General features: G+C 51.1%; 1 protein-coding gene and 1 non-coding gene across 2 annotated transcripts; both read right to left on the bottom strand.

The window, feature by feature from the left end:
* Positions 1–1,330: 1,330 nt before the first annotated feature.
* SERPINH1 (serpin family H member 1) lies at positions 1,331–6,143 on the bottom strand. Its single transcript, XM_054576154.1, has 4 exons — positions 5,483–6,143; positions 4,306–4,404; positions 3,978–4,210; positions 1,331–1,718 (listed from the first exon to the last, which is right to left on the bottom strand). Exons 1-4 carry the CDS (start codon positions 6,102–6,104, stop codon positions 1,416–1,418), a joined length of 1,257 nt encoding a protein of 418 aa, XP_054432129.1. The 5' UTR covers positions 6,105–6,143; the 3' UTR covers positions 1,331–1,415.
* A 13,401-nt stretch (positions 6,144–19,544) lies between these two features.
* On the bottom strand, positions 19,545–19,708 carry LOC129072848 (U1 spliceosomal RNA). Its single transcript, XR_008529394.1, has one exon. It is a non-coding gene; the product is annotated as a U1 spliceosomal RNA (small nuclear RNA).
* Between the last annotated feature and the right edge of the window lie 220 nt (positions 19,709–19,928).

Genomic DNA, 19,928 nt, shown 5'->3' with positions numbered 1-19,928 from the left:
TGACAGGACTCCAACTGGGTTGCCCAGCAGGCAGGGGCTCCCTCTCTGGACCAGCAACCCGCAGGGCAGAGTTGTTGAGAGGGAGGACAGAGAGGTGCCCAGCGGAAGTGACCTGGCAGAGGTCACGTAGCCAGCAAGCAGCATAGAGGGGTCTCAAATCCGGTTTCCTCTGCTCCTTTTCCTCCACTGCCATGGGTTTCCTACCCCGTATACCCTACTCGCCCTCTCCCTCCCTGAGGAGTGGTGTCAGGAGCTCTGAGGACCTTAAGGAGGAACCAAAATGAGGCCGATGTCAGGTCCTTCTTCTGCTACACACACACACACAGAGCAAGGATCCCACAAGCTCCTTCCTTCCAAAGCACTGCCCAGTCAGGCAGCCTGAACTGGTACCCTCTGGCCCTGCGTGTGGAGGAGGTCAGCTGGCAGTGAGAGGTTAGGGGTCAAAGCCTGGGCCCTTGTACAACAGGACTGGGAGGCCCTGGGCTCCAGATCCAGCGCCATCACTCTGACGCTGCAGCCGCCTCTCCAGGGCAGCCAGGGCTGAGACACAATCTCCTGAGCGAGCACGCCGCAGGCCTGCCACCCAGCGCCATCTGCGGTTAGCTGCTAGCCCTTCCCAGCCTGATACGGGCTGTCAGCAGAAAACCTGGCTTAGCAGGAGGAACCCTTGACCCCTAGGAAGAATGACATGGGCATCTTCAATCCAATCATCTTCATGCTCCCACAAAATTTCACTGGAAAATTTTATTGAAAAAAAAATAATTGTACAAATAAGTTTTTGGTTTGACAGCAACAAAGGCTCATTTTCTCCCATCCCTCCCCACCTTTGAAAATCTATTAAAGGAAAAAAAAGTTCATCCCCATGATGCCTGACCAGAGTCTGCCCAGAATCATTCCCGTTAAGTATCTCCTGACTCCCCCTAACTGGGGCCAGGGCTACTGTGAGGATGCCTATCCCAGGGGCAGCAGCACCTAGTTTACAGTTGAGGGGAGTTGGGAGGAGACTGGGATAGTGCTGGGGAGGGGGCTGGGGTGGTGGTAGTGTCGGGAAAGGAGGGTCCACATTCCGTGAGGGCTCGGCTGAACGCCCAGCTCGATTCCGTCTCACAGGCGAGACTGCACTTGGCTATAAATATGAACACTGATTGAGGACTGGAGGGTGGGGCGTGACGACGGCCGCTCAGGTCCCTCGGGATGTGGGGCTGGGCTCAGCACCATGGCATCTGGGAGCCCATGTCCAAGCAGAGTGAGTTCCGTCTGAGATCCGCTCAGACACACAGGAAGCCCGCTGTCCCCCGCCCACCCACCCCATGGAATATCCAAGGTCGGTACTTCAGCTCTCCCCACCCCCATAGCACCCATATGTCTCAGGAGCCTTCAGTTGCCTCCTGCCATCCCATGCCTACCCCAGGGCCCTACAACTCGTCTCGCATCTTATCACCCTTGGGCCGGACCAGGCGCCCAATGAACAGTAGGGAGCCGGTCTGGGAGTCTCGAACCAGGAAGATGAAGGGGTGATCGGCGTAGAAAAGCTTGGGGCTGCGCAGCTCCTCGCGCCCATAGATGTCCTGGTCAAAGGGGTTGCCCTCTGTGTCCCACTCGAAGGCAGTGGCGTGGAACACACTGGCCAGGTACAGGTCCTTCTTGCCCGACATGCGTGACAGATCTGCCTTGTTCTTGTCGATGGCCTCGGTCAGACCCAAGCCAGCCAGGTGTTTCTGTGGGACCAAGTAGGAACCAGGTGAGGCCACTGTGGGCAAGGCTTCCAAACCTTCACCCTTCACCCACACTGTCCAGCACCTCCGACCCTGTCTGTTCCTCAAGCCGAGGTTACCACCCCCCTGCCACCTTCGGTGTGCCAGGCATTGAGTGGGGACTTCAGTTCTCATAACCCTCTAAGTACTTGTCATCTCCACTTCAGTGAGGGAACTGAGGTTTGGGGAAAAGGCAAAATTTACCCCTAGCCCTGACAAGCAATCTTGACCACTGCCTCTCCAAGTAAGGGTCATGAACAGCCAGCATCAGCACCGCCCAAGAGCCTGTACGAGATGCACAGTCCCTGATCCCAGCCTGGGGCCATGGAAGCAGAATCTCTGTGACCCAGGACCTTTATACACAAAGGGTTTAAACTCTTCAGATAATTCTCAGCACATTCAAGTTTGGGAAAGACTAATCTAGGGGTATTTGACCATATCACACTGAGGTTTAAGACCTTTCCAGAGTGAAATGATGTCTGGGATGTGCTTAAAATAATGTGATGGGGGAGGAATGGGTATGTATAGATGAATCCTTATTGCTCATGAACGGATGATGGTTGAAGCTAGGTGATAGATACATGAGGGTTCATTAGACTAATTTATTTTAAAATATTTTATACACTTCCATAGTTGAAAGTTAAAACACACATCCACACATATACACATACACACCCTGCCCATGGCTCCGCACGGCCCTTGGAAGCCAAGTACAAGCTCTTTCACCTGCGAACTATGCTTACAACCACAGCCTCGCCCCACCCTGTCCTCCATTCAACAGCCTCACGGATCCACCAGCACCTCTGAAGGCATCTCGATGGCCACCCTCTCTCCCTGTAGGACTCTTTAGATACCACATCATCTGAGAAGCCTTCCCTGGGCCACAAGACTGGAGCCATGCCCTTCTGGGTCTCAGTCCCCCTGCCCACCCTCTGTCTGTCTTTCCTGGCTCAGACCTCGCCCAGGGCAGGGCCCGTATCCGGGGCTCTCCCTCGTTCTCAGTAAAGGACTGAGGCAGCAGCAAAGGCCTGTGGACTGAGGGGACAGCAGCCTCCAGGGCCCCGGCGTCTGCAGGGTAGTCTGCCTTCCCCGCACGGCCAAACAGGCCCCTACACAGGCATTCGGGGCCCCGCTCTTCCAGCCCCAGTGACCTCGCGCAAGTCATCCACTTTGAATTCCCCAACTCAACCTACACCTCGGACTGGTGGGTAGTGTACACACCTGGGGTTCCAGGAAGACACAGGAGAAAGAAGGGGAGAAGGGTGCCGAGTAACAGCCACTGCAGAAGAAGGGCTGGGGAAGAGCAGGGCCAGGACGGGGGGAGACAGTGAGAGCTCCTCACCTGAAACCTCAGTGCCATCTGCGGTGCCGACCCCCTTGGGCCCCACTCACTAGTCTCCGGTTGGGAGCCTAAACCTCATTTCGACTCGAGTTTGCTCTCCCCACACCTTCTCAGCAGCGAGTCTACTCAGTTCTGTGGGTAAGAGGCCTGCCGAGAAACCATGTCTGGCAGGGATGAGATGAAAGTTTCCCCTTTGGAGTAGGTGAAAGATCTCTCCTTATCGACAGAAAGACCATCCTGAGCTTTCACCTTGAGGACTAACTGCAGCGCCACCACTTAGTAGCCAGGGTCACCTTAGCGTGGCACTGCTTCTCTCAGGCTACTGGTCATGAGGGAGAAATCACGTTGAGCAGGTGGGTTAAGTTTCCAGCCACCCCAAGCGACCCATCACCGAAAGTCATGATTAATCTTATTACTGCATAGGGGACAGTCCTCCAGGCTTGAACAGTCTATAACTGGGGGCACTTCAGACTCTCAAAGGCAGCACAAGATTAAGGGCACGGCTCAGAGCCAGCTGTCTGAGTTACTGGTCGTGTGACCTTGGGTAAGTTATTCAGCCCTTCTGAGGCTCAGTCTCCCCATCTGTCAAATAAGGTTGGTAACCTAATAGCGGTTTTTAGAATTAAGAGTCTAATACACATAAAGCACTTAGGAGGCCGCCTGGCACAGAGCAAGTGCACAATCATATTTAGGTACCGATGTTATCATCATCTTCCCAAGGGCAGGGCCTCTGCCTCCTCCCCCAGCTGCTCCCACGGCAGGGCCCACTACTGCCTGGACACCCCGAGGGGCTCAGGACAGACCTGCTGAACTGGTGAATGGGTGCCCCAAGTGCCTCCCTCCTACAAGCCTGGGGACCCCTGCGTTGGGCCACCCCTTACCTGCAGGTCGTGGGTCACCTCTACCACGCCCTTGGGCAGCGAGATGGCAACGGCCTTCTTCTGCATCTTCCCCATCCAGATCTTTAGCTGCTCTTTGGTCAGCATCTTTTCAAGGCGCTCAAGGGGCTCCACGTGGTGGGGCATGATGATGATGAGGCTGGAAAGCTTGTGGGCCAGCGGCATCTCCACGATTTGCAGCTTCTCTTTCTCATCGTCATAGTAGTTGTAGAGGCCTGAGAAAAGAGCAGAGAGGGCACTGAGCACCCTGCAGGGCAGTGGTGGGCCAGGCCCCAAGCACCCTTGGCCCTCCACTGGGCAAGGCGCCTACCTGTCCGGTGCATCATCGTGACACCCACGGTATAGGAACGGGTCACCATGAAGCCTCGGTTGTCCACCATCTTGTGGTGGAATCTCTCATCCCAGTGTGCTGTAGTAGGAAGTAGGATACACGGTCAGAAGAGATGCCCCGTCCCTTGGGACACAGTCCCCTCCAGGCTTCTGGCCTCAGCTGCAGCCCCCTCCCCTGGTCCAGCCCCTAAGCATCTAGCCTGCAAAGTACATTTCCTGCTTTGGGGGACAGGGGTCCTGGCTCTCTACAGTTAGGGGCTCGGCTGTTGCCACAGGGCAGGGCATTCCTTCAGAAAGACACTCAGCTCAGCCACTGCCATGTCCACCCTCTGCCCTGGTGCCTGCTGGTGGGCGTTCGGGCCACATGTGCTGAGCAGGACTTCTCACCCCACCAGGTCGCCGAGGCGTCTGTGCCCTGGGCAGGGAGTATCCCATACCACCCTTAAGTCTTGGGTGCAAGACCTATCTCTGTGGCCAGAAATGTGACCCGAAAAACCATGCATGTGTGACAGCAGCCTGAGCCCTGCTCCACCTCACAACCTGATCTGTGTTCAAATCCATACTTCACCACTGACTGGCTATGAGACCTTTCACTCTTCCTACCTCGCTCCCCTTATTTGTAAAAATGGGGTTGCCTCACCCTCGCAGCACACTGTGAGAGGAACGGTGGTATCCACACAGGTAAACAAACACATGCGTAAACCCCAAATCGAATCTTCAATTCAACACAGATGCACTTGGGCCTAAGTCCTAGCTGAGCCTCAGTTTCCTCACCTGTGAAATGGAGGTAACACCGCCTGTCCCTAGGGTTGTTTTGAGGATTAGGCATGATCACAGGTGTGGGGCCTTTCTCCAGCTCACTACTGAGACAGAAGTGATTACTGAATTTTGTTGATTCCAAGACAAGCAATAGCCCTTTGTTGTAATGAAACAGAGTGTGAGCACATCCTCCGGAGTCCCTCTGCTGGGCTTGAATCTGTCCCATTCCTTTAGACAGAGTGCTACACCTCTCTGAACCTAATGTCTCCTATGTAAAAGGGTTTAATAAGTGTTTGCTTCTATGGTTGTTAGGAAGATTCAGTGACAAGCAGGGAGGCATTGGGCACAGGAGGCCCCACCCCATCCCTTCCAACCCTGCCTCGCCCCTCTGGACTCACGCTTGAAGAACATGGCGTTGACCAGCAGCGCGCCATCTGTGCGCTCCACCTCCTTGGTGACTTCGGGCAGCTTGCCATCGGTGGTCTGCGAGGCCCATTCATTGATGGACTGCAGGGCGCTGCGCTTGTCGCGGAAGTTAATCTTGGAGTGTTCGCAGTTGTAGTGCTGCTTGCTGCTGCGCACGAAGTCCTCGGCAAAGCTCACTGAGCTGGGCCCATACAAGCGGCTGCCCAGCTTCCAGGTGACATTACGCGCGGTGCTGTTGCTGAGCGAGCGCAGCAGCTCACCCAGGCCTGCGTGCACCTCCTCATCACGCAGCTGCTCCGCACTCAGCACTGCCTTGGCCTGAGATGCAGTGGTTGCCTTGCCGCCCAGCGAAACGAGACCCAGCGACGAGGCCACCACCAGAGGCGACAACAGGATGTTCTCCACTGCCTGGTCCTTGGCCATGGCCTGGTAGAGGCTGAAAGCCAGGCCGGCGCTGCGCTCAGCCAGTGTGGCTGCCTTGGGGCTCAGCTTCTCAGCAGGGCCAGGGGCAGCTGCAGCGTCAGGTTTCTTCACCTCCGCGGCCAGGGCAAGGGCCAGGAAGCAGAAGGTGCTGGCGAACAGCAGGCAGCGCATGGCTGGGAGGTGGGTTGTGTGCACCACAGAGGACCTGTGAGGGCTGCAGAGAGAGTATGGCCCTGAAGCCCTGGGCATCTCTCTCCAACAATCATCCCCTGCCTTCTGACTGCCACTAAGTTCCCCAGAGATGGGACCGAGACACAGAGTTCTGGGGAGTCCAGGCCTAATTCACCACTGCCCAGACTAGGGGGGCCTCAGTCTGCCCATCTCACAGAGTCCTGCTTTGACCCCTCATCCAAAGCAGATTTCCTGAGAAGGCACCACATTCACCCTAGTGATTTTTGCCCTGAACATAAAACACTTAGACTGGCATGTTTGTACGTAGTACTTCCATTCCTAACTAGTCTGCAACCTCCAGGAGGTTAGGAAACCTGGCCAGCCTGGCTTCCCTCTATACCCCCAGTGTCTTGCACACAAAAGGCCTCAGCTGTTTCTGAAAGAACAGAAATCAGGGCCACTTGGCCAAGCCTGAGGTCCTCAGTTTGTATAAAGTTTAGTTCTCAACTTACACAACACTGGGGTCCTTTTCCAGTGGGAAAAAAGCAGCAGATGGGCTGCGGGTCTGCATGAGGCCTAGGTGCCCAGGCAGAGGATCCACTTGGGACAGAGCTGCAGGCCCGTTCCTCCCCCATGCCTTTCCTTCTGCCCTGGATGTTAATGATTCTTTGGTGGTTCACTCATTAAATGGGAGGGCCCAGATGCTCCACTCTGCTGCCCCGAAAGTGACTTTCAGTGTGTACGTGCACACACGCGTGTGTGCCCACCCTCTCTGAGTCTCTGTCTCCATTTTCCAAGTTGTAATTGCTGCCCATCTGCTCACAGCCCCTGGGGTGATGGGAAATCCCCAGGATAAGAGCTGGTTTCCTGAGAGGAAGGATAATGGGGGAGGGGGAAGGGAACAGGGTAAGTTGTGTCTCAACAGAGCAGCACCACCCTCTCCCCTTCACCACAGGCAGGCCTGGGAGCAGCATCCCAGGAAGCTGGGGACAGCCACTGCCACACATGCCATCTGCCTGTATGGCCTCAGGGACGCCTTCAGGTCGGGGCCCTTAGACAAGCCTCACTTCTCTCTCTGGGGCCTCGAATCAGAACAGGCTCTCCACAGAGGACATGTCCACACTCTCCCTCCCACAGGTCATATCTGCTTCTACCTTATGCAGCAGGACAGGACAAAGGGAAGGGATGGAAAGGAACCCTCATGGAGGCTGGGACCCACTGCTGTGGCAGATGCCATCCCTCGGTCCTCCTCAAGGACAACCGAAAATTCAGAATCCCGGTGGAAGACCCTCAGGACTTGGGCCTGACGGCGGGAGCCCTGGGTCTGCGAGAAGACTCCCCTGCTGCAGCCACCCTGTGAACCCTGGCAGCGCCCCCCCCCCCGCAACCTTAGGCTGCCCCCTCTTTAAAGGCGCAGGGCAAAGGAGAAGCAAAGGGTCCACGTGGGAAGAGAAGGCCACTGAGATCCACAACTGTCTGAGTGAAGGTACAAGAGAGCTCTATACCCTAGAGTACAGATTTCAAAGGTAAGAGAGGAACTTACCATAAAGTTCAGCTTGGGGATGAGATAGCTCAGGGCCTGGCCACCTTCCTCCCAGCCCTAGCTCCTTCCCCACCAGGCCTGGAGCCTCAGAGGCACTGACCATATCATTATTGTACAAACAAGAACACTCAAGGGAGTAGAATGAGGACCACATGGTCAACCCTCTTCAAAGGCTACCTCTACTCCAGACAGCCGATGCCAGAGTTCAGGCCCCTCAAGAGACCACGAGCATCCCCTTGGGAGACAGTCAAGGAACCCAGCACACAGCCCTGCCAGCGTGGCAGACACCATCTTGACAGCCCCCACCCCCAGCCAACGGAACCTCCAAGGGCTGGGAGGGACTTTTCAAGAAAACTCCAAATGACTAGTTTGGGATTCCTCAGGCGGCCGCACAGCTGCGCTCCTGTTCTGTTCCTGCTCCTGCTCCTGCTCCTGCTCCAGTGACGTGGCAGGCTGGAGACAAAATTATCTCCAACCGCCAGAGGGAAGCAGGAGGCCTGGGTTCAGGTCAAGGGAGTGCCAAGGAGCCTCCTTGCCTTAGCTCCCAGAGGGCACGTGGGCCTCTGCAGGGAGATGCGCGGCAGTGGAGAAGGGCTGCCCTGTTCACCCTGCAGCAGGAACAGAGGAAGGCACGTCTCTGCAAGCAAGCAAACCAAGCAAGCACAGCCCAGCCTACGTTGTCACAGAGAAATCCCAGCCCTTAGGCCAAAGCTAGACCATTTACAGGCCCACAAAGAAAAATACATCATTTCAGACGCCAATAGCAAGGCAAACTGAGTTGAGACTGGATTCGGGGGTTTTTGTAAGAAAGAGAGAAGGGAAGCAGCTGCGAGGGGGGCCACCAGAAAGGGTCTCAAACACTTGAGGGGGTCTAAAGTACCTTGAAACTGCCTCATGGGGAGGTCAATGCCTGCCTTTTTCATTCTGAAAGAAAACAGAGGAGTGAGGAGGGTGGGATAAGGCCGAGCTGGGGTGGGGGTGAGGAAGGGCCTGGAAGGCTCGGCCCGGGAGGGGATCCCACCTACAGTTTACAATGCCCTGTCCTGTCCTGCCGATAGCAAGAAGGAAGGCCTACCTAGTCTCAGATCTAGGGGGACTTTGGAGACGGTCCACCTCACTGTACAGTGGGAGAAACTGAGGGGTCAGGCCTTCTAGCACAGAGCCCCTTCTGAGGGCTGAATGTGGTGTCTTATTACACAGCCAGTAAAAAAATCTCTGCTGGGAATCCTGGTGACCAGAGACAAAAGGAGACCAGGTGGCCGCAGGAAGGGGGAGGGGCAGGCGAACGAACCGAGTACAGGAGGGTGTGGTCCCATCCCGAGACTTCCAGGGAACCGAAGCCCCTTAATTTTCCCGGCCTCCATCCGGGCCCTGCTGCCCAGAGGGACCAGCCGGAAACCAGGGAAGAGGAGGGGCCAGGCATTCTGGCCATGTCGTAAGCTCTCTCATTCTTCTTCCTCCACTCCAGCAGTCTCAGGAATGTCCTAAGTTGGGGGCAGGGAACCCCGGCCTCTAGAAGTAGCCTTAACCCTACAGTTACTCCAGGAACCAGATGGCCGTGGACAGAATTACAGTGGGTAACTCAAAGCCTCGTAGTGAGCTCCCCCTCGGCACCCGACTTGCTCAGCTGGCCCGGACTCATCCCCTCATTCCTTGTCCCTACGGAGGGTCCCGTCTCAGCATCCTGCCCCAACTCCAGCGTTCCTCTCTGCCATCACACCCCTGCCCCAGGCTTTTGTGGAACACTGCACTTTTTCAGGATCCTCCGAGAGCTGGACTTCCCAACCGGCTCTGGTGTCTGCCCTAAACCCTCAGGGTCGCCCAGCCATCGCCACTTAGCCCGGGGCTCTCGATCCGCACCCTGTAGCTGCCCGCAAAGTGCCAGGGACTCCAGCTTGCGGGCTCTCTGCGTTGGCCTCCAGCCCTTGCCGGGGGGGCCGCCTGCCCCCCTCGCTCCCCTGAGCGCCCCCAGAGCACCGGGCGCCCCCTCCCCTCACCTGGGCCGGCGGGGCTGGCGCCGGAAAGGACGGCTGGCGCGCTGGAGCCGCGGACGGATTCCACTCCCTGCCGCTCCCCCTAGCCCCAGCTCTATATATGGCGTCCCCTCCTCCCGCCCGTCCCGAGAAACTTCTGGAAAGTTGGAAAAGCTTCCGGAGGGCGCCCAGGCTCCGCCAAAAAAAGCCAAAGACCTCCCCCAAACCGCCCCTGCCCCCTCCCTCGGCTGGCAGTCTCCCCGCCCCTGGGTCCTACTGCCGCAGTCACTGATGGGGCGCGGGGGAGCCCCGCCGTGGGACCCGCGCGCGGACCCGCACGATCCGCCGAGAGCGGGCGTTCTCCGACGCAGCGGAGGCTCCGAGTCCTTGTGGTCCTGGAGGTCGGAATGGGGGGAGTTCTGACTGCTGATCTGGAGCGGACTCGGGGCTCCTACCCTGCAGGCTCCCTGCACCAGCCTGCTCACCCGCGCGGCCGCACATTCCTTCCCGCAGCCCTTCCCCTGCTGTGCCCGGAGTGGATCCGCAGCCCCACACCCTCACGCCTGTTCCCGTGCTGAGATTTATTAGGTCCCCATAGGCTCCTTCTCCTTAGTCGGGTCCCCTCTCCTTCACATCCGCAGTTTATCCCGAGCACCTCGGTAACTTCAGTTACCACCCTGAAGGGGAGGGGGGCCCGAACCAGACCCTCTACCTGACCCTGACCCCGGAAGTCTTGGAGTGGTAAAGACGCAGACTCAGGGGAACTTCAGGCTGTCTAACGGGGCCTGGCGGGGTGCAAAGGAGGGAGATCCTGGCTGTCCACTAAGTTGTGTGCTGTGTGACCCTAAATAAGTCACTTTCCTTTTCTGGGCCTCAGTTCTTCTGGCTGTGAAATGTGGTGATAAGTCATTTCTTGCTTTCTTCCATGTCTGTCTCTGCCTTTGTCTGTCCTTGGTCATCCCTCCCCGCCCCCGCCCCTGTCTGGGTCGCCTCCCAGAGGCTCCAGCTCTCACTGTCAACTTTCCACCCCACCCTCTCACAACTGATAAGCCCCTTGATAACTGAGCTAAGTTGAGTTACTCATTTTTGTCCTGGATTCTGAAGACACGGCTGAGAACAGGACAAAGTTCCTGTTCCCCTCCCCTACACCCCCTCCCCAAGGAAGTCCATCCTGAGCTGGGTATGTGAATGTTGGTAGGGAACTCAGGAAGGCAGCAGTGGTGGTCACTAACTTCTCAGCCTGGGTTAGGCTGCAGCTGCTCAAAGTCTGATTGCAAAGACTACGGGAAACCTGAGATCCCAAGAGCTTCAGACTCAGAATCTAGGTCAGAGATTCAGAGATTGCTTGAATCCTAAAGTGATCATCATAGAATATGACATCTTACTCAAAGCCCCATGAAATCTTTGAATCCACCTAAGGAATGTTAGAATGTTAAATCTCAGAATCAAAGAACTTAGAATAAAAGTGTTAAGGACTCTGGGCTTCAAGGCGTCTCAGAGTGCGGCTCCCTGTCCGCAGCCCCAGGCAGCAGTCCTCTCTGGGATCCCAAAAAGGCCACACCCAGGCACCTCCAAAGATGGAGCTCGCTCCCTAGGGGGCAGCCCAGGATTGCCCAGCATAGGTCTGGTCAATAGCAAACCTTCCATCCTTAGGGTGTGGCCATCTCTGTGGGGCTGTCCCCATTCTCAAAAGCTTCCTTCCTGACTTAGTGTGTATTACCTTGAAGGATAAGTCCTTGCTATTCAAAAAAACCACCTGCGTCCCAGGCCAGACCCCACCCTCTACCCCGCCGCCTACCCTCAATTTGTCACTCAAGCTCAGATGGTAACTGGCCAGGGAGCTAAGGGTCCATGAAAGCTGGTGGAATGAATGAGAGGTTTGCCTTGGTTTCAAAATTCCAGTCTTCCATTTCTGAGCTCCCTGAGACCACACCCACACTTTAAGGGGAAACTGAGTGCTGTGACTCTGCACTGAAAGGGAAAGATACATTGAGGTTCCTGCTGTTCAATAGGCCCAGAATCCTATAAAGTCAGAGTGGAAAGGACCAATGCGCTCTATTTACAGACAGGGAAGCTGAGGCCTAGGGAGGGGGCTGGGGGTGAAGACCCTCAGCCAGCCTTGCCAGACCCCTACTGTAGCTCCGACTGGGTCAGAGGCCTCCTCTGTGCTGTACTATCTCGTGGCATCATTCTGTACTGCCACTGGAGACTTTGGATGGGCAGGGCCTTCCTCCTCTTTGAGTTCCTAGTACCCAGCCCAGGACATGCCAGGAGAGCAATGGTAAGTGTGGCCAGTGATGCTTCACTTACTAGAGATGAGAAGTGGCTGCGTGAGTCTGCTGGGCTCCAAGCACAACCTCCCTGAAGAGAGAAAAAGGCAAGGCTCCTTTAAATTTCCAAGATCAGCAAAAAAAATTTCAAGAGCCTCTGCCACATTATTCTTAGCTCTGAGCCCAGTTCTGGCCCTGCTGACTGCTGACCTTCCCCCATACTCCCAGGCTGCACTTTCTGGAAAAAGCACACTTTCTGGAGTGGGGAGAGGGTCTGAAATGCAGAGAAACTCCAGCTTTTCATGTCTGTATTCCTCCAGTGACTTTAGCCCCCAGTTGGAGCTATTCCCGCCACTCCCCACCTCCCACAGGGGCTCAGCTGGATATCCTCTAGGTCCCAAGAGGTGTGGGCAGCAAGAAATAGAAAACCATTAAGTTCAATTGTATTCACACTGTACAGAGAGGAAAACTGAGGAGGAGAAGATTTGCCCAAGGTCACACAGTCATTCTTTGGTGTCAATGTCTAGATTTATGTAGCCCTCACGCTATAGAATTCTGGGACAAAAACTACCATTATTTAAGTGCCCAGTATATTCATATTATCATATTTTAATACTTTTAGGTTAAATAAAAATGTCCACATTTTAAACATAAGAAAACTGAGGCTCAGGGAGTCTAAGTGTGTCAAGGGTATATTGCAAAGTTGCAGTCAGATCTGGGATTTGAACTAGGTCTGTTTGTCCATGGGAAGGTGGGGGAGGGGAGGGGAAGGAAGTGACATTTATGGGGCACTTCGCTGTGGCCATGGCCTGTGCTGGGCACCCTAAACAGTATCTCACTTTTAATTATAGGATATGGATTGGAAAGAAGTGCGATCCCTTTATCCTTTTTACATGGGGAGGACTGGGGCCCAGAAAGGCTTTAGCAGCAGGCTGCCTCTCTCGTTAGCCAGGGCCACCACAGGCAGTTCTTTGGGATATCGGCCAGGAGCCAGGAATGTGCTTGTAGCCCGAGGCATGAGTCAGGGAAACGCTGTTTCCCTGCAATCTCTGATTCTCTGTCTCCAAGTGTGGAGCCTTCCAACAGAAAGGGCTGTCCTGCAAGCTGCCACGTTGGAGGGTGGGAGGCGGGTCCTGGGGTGGGCGGGTTGATGATCCCACCCTGCCTCTTCCAAGAGCCGGCGAGGCCCCACCCCCACCTCCCTCTGCAATCCTGGTGCTGAAGGAAGTTACACAGCGCCCTCACTTCAGGCCTGACACAACACCCAGGAGACACACTCACTGACACATGACACTGCGGGCACACGTGTCCACCCACACACTGTGGTCCCTCTGTGCAATCCATACGCACGTCTGTGTAACCCTCTGACAACCCAAATGCACCACATGTGGCACAGATGCCGAGCAGGTACCTGTGCACTGGCACAGACCCAAGGGGCTGGGAGAAAGGACGCAGCCCAGAATTCCCACTCTCCTCTCTTGACCCTTTGCTAGCTGGGAAGCCTTGGGGAAAGCACTTTCTCTCTCTGGGCTTCAGTTTCCATTTGTAAAATGAGGGTGGGATGACCTCTCCTTGCCACCCCACCTCCTGCCAGTTGACTGTTTCCCAGCCCTCATCTCAAAACCTGCAGGCATTTCTTGAGCACCTCTCATGTGTGGGTGCTAAAAACCCAACAAGGCAAGGAGGTAGGTCCCACTGAGAAATGGAATGAGCCAGGGGCGGAACAAAGGGACAGGGCGCCTGAGCCCAGCCTAGGGCTCCATTCATTGTATCAGCTCAAAACCTTTCTGTTACCCCCAGGGACCCCCAGAGGAACTCTAAGCCTTTCCTTGCCCTCATCACCTTGCCTCAGACATGCCAGTTTGCAAGTGCATGTCCTGGGGTGAGGGCTGGAGGGACAGTGGCCGTTGTTCCTGTATAGAGCTGTCCCACACAGCTGACGGGTGCCATCTTTCCATTGTTGAGTCCTCTCCCCATGTGACGAAATCTGAATCTACATTAGCCTGGTGAACTCCACTAGCTCTACTCTGTTGACTTCCTGAGACCCCACCCCACTGCAAAGGTCCGCGGGCCCCAGGTGGTTGGTGGCTGGCTTAGATGTATCCTGAGACTTTTGCTGAATGGCCTCAGGTCCAGCATTGGTGCCATATCTGAATCTGTATTAACCTAGTGAATACCATTTGCCCCATCCTGGTGACTCCCTGAGACCCTGCCTCACACAATGGGCCTTCTGCCCAAGGTTCTTTCGGTGGCTGAGTTTAACAGGTGGCTGGCAGGTGGTGGTAGGTCTTGGGTTTGCAGTGTGCCCCCCACCCGCACATGCATCCAGGCCAAGCACAGGGAGCTACAAACTGCAGATCACTCCGTAGATCCTAACAGGTAGCCTTAGGCCAGTCACAGGCAGCGTCTGACACTGACTTGCACAAAACTCCTTCCCAAGAGGCCCCAGAACCATAAAGCCCAGAAGCCAGGTTCAGACCACAACAGAGCACCACCCGATTAGCTCCACAAGTGGCGCGCTCGAAGTCGTCTTGGCAGGCACCTGGTTCTGATGGGCAAATCCTGCTCTGCGGGGTCAGCCGCAGCACAGCAGCTCCTATGCTGTGGTCATGGCCAGTCCTCACAGCTAACCAGCCTGTGGGTCAATATTCAGCATTCAAGGATCAGCTACAACAGGAGGACACTCCTGGAGCACTCAGCTCAGGTGACCAGGGAGACTGTACCGTTGGGCCCCACAAGATGCCCACTATATAAGGCTACCCTGCCAAAACTGCAAGACATAGAAGATCTACCTAATGCATAGAAACAAACACAGAGAGGCAGCTAAAAAGGGAAGAAAAATAAACATCTCTCAACTGAAAGAACAGGAGAATTTTCACCACCCAAAAAAGACTGAATGAAATGTAGGCAAGCTATCTACAAGGTATGGAGTTCAAAACACTGGTTATAAGGATGCTCAAGGGACTTAAGGAAAGAATAGATGAACATAGTGCAAACTTCAACAAAGAGATAGTAAGCATTAAAAAATACATAGAAACTATTAAAAAATAGTCAGAAATGAGGACTACAATAACTAAAATGAAGAATACACTAGAAATAATCAACAGCCAATTAGGCAAACAAGAGGACCAAATCAGCAATTTGAAAGATACGGAAGCAAAATAACACCCAATCAAAATAGCAAAAAGAAAAAAGATTCAAAAAAAAAAATGAGGGTAGTGTAAGGAGCCTTTGGGACCTCTGCAAATGTACCAACATTCACATCGTGGGAGTGCCAGAAGGAGAAGAAACAGAGAAAGAAATTGAAAACCTATTTAAAAAAATAATGACAGAAAACTTCCCTAATTTGGTGAAGGAAATAGACATGCAAGTCCAGGAAACACAAGGAGTCCCAAACAAGTTGTATGCAAAGAGGCATTCACCAAGATACATCATAATTAAAATGCCAAAAGTTAAAGTCAAAGAGAGAATCTTATAAGCAGCAAAAGAAAAGTAGTTAGTTACCTACAAATGATCTCCCATAAGACTGTCAGCTGATTTCTCAACAGAAACTTTGCAGGACAGAAGGGATTAGCAATAAATAGCCAAAGTCATGAAAAGAAAGGACCTACAGCCAAGATTAGTCCACCCAGCAAAGCTATCATTTAGAATTGAAGGAACTGAAGCTTCCCAGACAAGGAAAAGCTAAAGGAATTCCTGACCACCAAACCAGTATTCTATGAAATGTTACAAGGTCTTCTTTAAGAAGAAGAAGAAAAAGATTTTAAAAATATGAACAATAAAATAGCAATATATACATATTTATCAACAATTGAATCTAAAAAAACATCAAAATACATGAACAAGCACAACAGAAGCAAGTTCATAGATACAGAGAACATTTTGATGGTTGCCAGATGGAAGGGGATTGGGGAATGGGTGAAAAAGGTGAAGGAATTAAGAAGTACAAGTTGGTTGTTACAGAACAGTCATGGGGGTGTAAAATGCAGCTTACGGTATACAGCAGTAATACTCCAGTAGCTCTGTATGGTGTCAGATGGGTGAGGTTCATTGGGGTGATCACTTAGTAAGTTACGTAATGTCTAGTCACTGAGGTGTGCACCTGAAACTAACATAATGTATGGGCACTGTAATTAAAAAATAAAAATGGTTTAAAATAGAAAAAATCATGTAAAGGCAATAGGAAAAATTAAACTTCATGAAAAAATCTGTTTTGGAAAGTACTCTTTTATGTAATAGGCGAAATAAAATATTTTACATGTTCATAGTCCTCAAAAAATAAATAAGTAAAATATAAAACAAAATACCAAGGAATAAATTGAACTAAGGAGGCAAAAGATCTATACTTGGAAAATTTAAGATACTGAAGAAGTTATAAATAAATGGAAGCATTTACCATGCCGATGAACAGGAAAAATTAACATTGTTAAAATGTCCATACTACCCAAAGCAGTCTGTGGATTCAATGCAATCTCCATCAAAATACCAATGGAATTTTTCACAGGACTAGAACAAATAATCCTAAAATTTATATGGAACCACAAAAGACCCTGAATACTGACAGCAACCTTGAGAAAAAAAACAAAGTTGGAGGTATCATACTACCTGATATCAAACTATACTACAAGGCTATAATAATCAAATCAGCATGGTAGTACCATTAAAACGGTCACATAGATCAATGGAACAGAGCCCAGAAATAAACCCACACCTACACGGTCAATTGATATATGACAAAGGAGGCAAAAATATACAATGGGGTAAAGACAATCTATTTGATAAATGGTGTTGGGAAAATTGGACAGATACATGTAAAACAATAAAACTAGACCATCTTCTTAAATAAGGATAAACACGATATAAAAGCATAAACTCAAAATGGATTAAAGATTTAAGTGTAAAACTTGAAACCATAGAATTCCTAGAAGAAAACATAGGCAGTAAACTGCCTGACATTTCTCTTAGTAACATTTTTTCTAATATATCTCCTTGGGCAAGGACAACAAAAGAAAAATAAACAAATGGAACTACATCGAACTAAAAAGTTCTAGCACAGCAAAGGAAACCATCAACAAAACAAAAAGACAACTTACTGAATGCAAGAAATTATTTGCAAGTGAAACATCTGATAAGGGATTAAAATCCAAAATTTATAAAGTACTCATACAAGTCAACACCAAAACAAACAAACAAAAAACAACAACAAAAATCCTATTAGAAAAAATTGGCAGAGGACCTGAATAGACACCTTTCCATAGAGGACATACAGACAGTCAGTGGACATGTGAAAAAAATACCCAATGTCAGTAATCAATAGAGGAATACAAATTAGAACCACAAAGAGATATCACCTCACACCTGTCAGAATGGTTATCAACAGTATATCAACAAATGACAGATAGGGGTGAGGATGTGGCAAAAAGGAAACCCTCCTGCATTGTTGGTGGGAATGCGGACTGATGCGGCCACTGTGGAAAGTACAGAGGGTTCTCAAAAATTAAAAATAGAACAGCTTTATGACCCAGCAATTCCACTTCTGGGCATCTATCCAAAGAAATCCAAAACATTAATTCGAAAAGACATATGCACCTCTATGTTTATTGCAGTGTTATTTATAATGGCTGAGATATAGAAGAACCCAAGCGCCCATCAATAGATGAGTGGATAAAAAAGTGGGTACATATATAAAATGCAATATTACTTGATCATAAAAAAGAATGAAATCTTGCCTTTCGTGACAAAATGGATGGACCTAAAGGGTATTATGCTAAATGAAATAATTCAGACAGAGAAAGACAAATACCATATGATTTCACTTACATATGGAATCTAAAAAACAAAATAAACAAGTAAAACAGAAACAAACTCATACGTACAGAGAGCATTTTGATGATTGTCAGCTGGGAGGGGCATTGGGGGGGATGTTTGAAAAAGGGAAAGGGATTAACAAGTACAAATTGGTGGTTACAAAGTAGTCATGGGAATGTAAAGTACAGCATAGAGAGTACAGTCAAAAATATTGTAATGACTGTGTGGTATCAGGTGGGTGATCACTTCCCTAAGTTATATAAATGTTTACTCACTATGTTGTACGCCTGAAACTAATGTAACATTGTATGTCGCAAAATAAATAATATTAAAAATGTGTTACTGAGTAATTCTCTGCAACATTGTAATAGCAAAAATTGGAAACAACCTAACTGTCCATTGGTAGGGTGTGGGAATGCCAAGGAGCCGGGGCGGGGAGGAGGGGAACAAAAAATGAGGAAAGTTCTTTAGGTCCTGATATTGACAGGACCTCGGAGCAGAACCACAGAGGGAACAGGCTGTGCCGCCCCTGCTGCGTCTGCGCAACTGGTCCCTGCAGGTGGGCGAGAACTGGGGACATTCCTTGCCTGCAGGAAGGCCTGGATGGGAGGAGAGGGATAGGAGTGAGACTTAGCTTCCGCCCCTTAAGAATTTTTGGACTAGGCATTCCCCATTCACACCTGTTTTAAATTTAAAACAATTTGTGTTCTTTTGCAAAAAAAAAAAAAAAAAAAAAAAAAAATCAGAGTTTTGGAATTTAGCCTAAGGAAGTGATTTTTGAAAATATGAGCACAGGTCCCTATACAAGGATGTTCTTTATAGCCTTGTTGATAGGGCCAAAAATTGGAGACCATGTCAGGAAGGGACGGACTGTTGGCAGCGATCGTAAAGGGGGAAGCCATTTAATCCTTGAGCAGAGAAAGAGAGCTCGATGGACTGAAAATACAGTAGCTTGTAAAACAGCATGTTTATGAAATCTCTCCGTACAGAGGCACAGGCACAGATGTGTGGACGCGTGTTTGCATTTCATCAGTCAGCTCTTGTTATTAGGTGATTTCCACTGCGGAGGCAAGAAATGTCCATATCTATAGAGAATTTTTATGGATTTGTGCCAAGCTGGCGACATATGCCATGGAGCAAGATCTCAAATGCTCCAAAGAATAACAGTTTTGCAGCTTCTTTTATGCATTTGAAATTAAGGAGGGAACATAAGGAAGATTACACGGAGGTGGGGGAAAGCAAGGCAGGGGTTGCACTACAGGGTAGCTAAGATTGTGGGGGTGGTTATGGCTCCCTTCAAAGGTGTGTTAACCCTAGATGCATAGAAACAATGGACAGAGTTTGCTTAAAGCAAAGATAAAACTTTCGTTAAAGGAGTTATGTATTATAAATCCCATTTAGGATTTATGATCAGATCACTCGGAGGTTACTTTGCACACAACTCCTTTTTTTCATCCACACCACTTGATTTGAAAAGCATTTCTGCTTTTTGGAGGTGTTTTGTCCCCCCAGTGAATGTGTATCAATAATAGATAGATGTAACGCTCACAGAAAAAGTTCAGAAGAAAATATTCTTTTTTTCTTCTTATTAAAACATTTCACTTATTTATTTTTAGAGAAGGGAAGAGAGGGAGAAAGAGAGGGACAGAAACCTTGATGTGAGAGAGAAACATGGGGAGGTTCATACGTGCCCCGACCAGGGGACCAGGGGACCAGGGGACCAACCCCCCCACCCAGGCGTGTGCCCTGACAGGGAATCTAACCGGCCACCTTTCTCTCTACAGGACAACGCCCAACCAACTGAGCCACACTGGTCAGGGCTCTTGTTTTTCTTTTATTTATTGCTTAGGGGAGAGAATGAACACAGGCCCCCAGTACCGCAAATCAGGCAGCCAAGTTCCCCACATTTGGGGAAACTCCAGGGGTCAGCACATCCACAGGGCAATAGGTGAGCCCCGCCTGGGGAAAACTACCTTTGTGATCAAGGCGTGCCCCCTGCCAGGTAAGTACAGAAGGAAACATTCTTAAACCGTTTAATTTGGGAGATGGAAATACACATTACCTATATTTTCTCCTCCCTGCTTCTCTGAATTTTTTCAATAGCACATTTACCTTTATAAACCGTTTTTTAAACCAGTAAACTGAATAAATAAGAAACATCCAGTGCGGGGAGGGGGGGGATGGAGATCGGAGAGGGCGCTGGGGACCTGGGGCCCAGGCCCCTCACTGC

Source organism: Pteronotus mesoamericanus, unplaced genomic scaffold (genome assembly GCF_021234165.1).
Source record: "Pteronotus mesoamericanus isolate MK-2021 breed Mesoamerican mustached bat unplaced genomic scaffold, CSHL_Meso_final contig_33, whole genome shotgun sequence".
NCBI lineage: Eukaryota > Metazoa > Chordata > Mammalia > Chiroptera > Mormoopidae > Pteronotus > Pteronotus mesoamericanus.
This window is presented reverse-complemented; position numbering and strand designations above follow the sequence as displayed.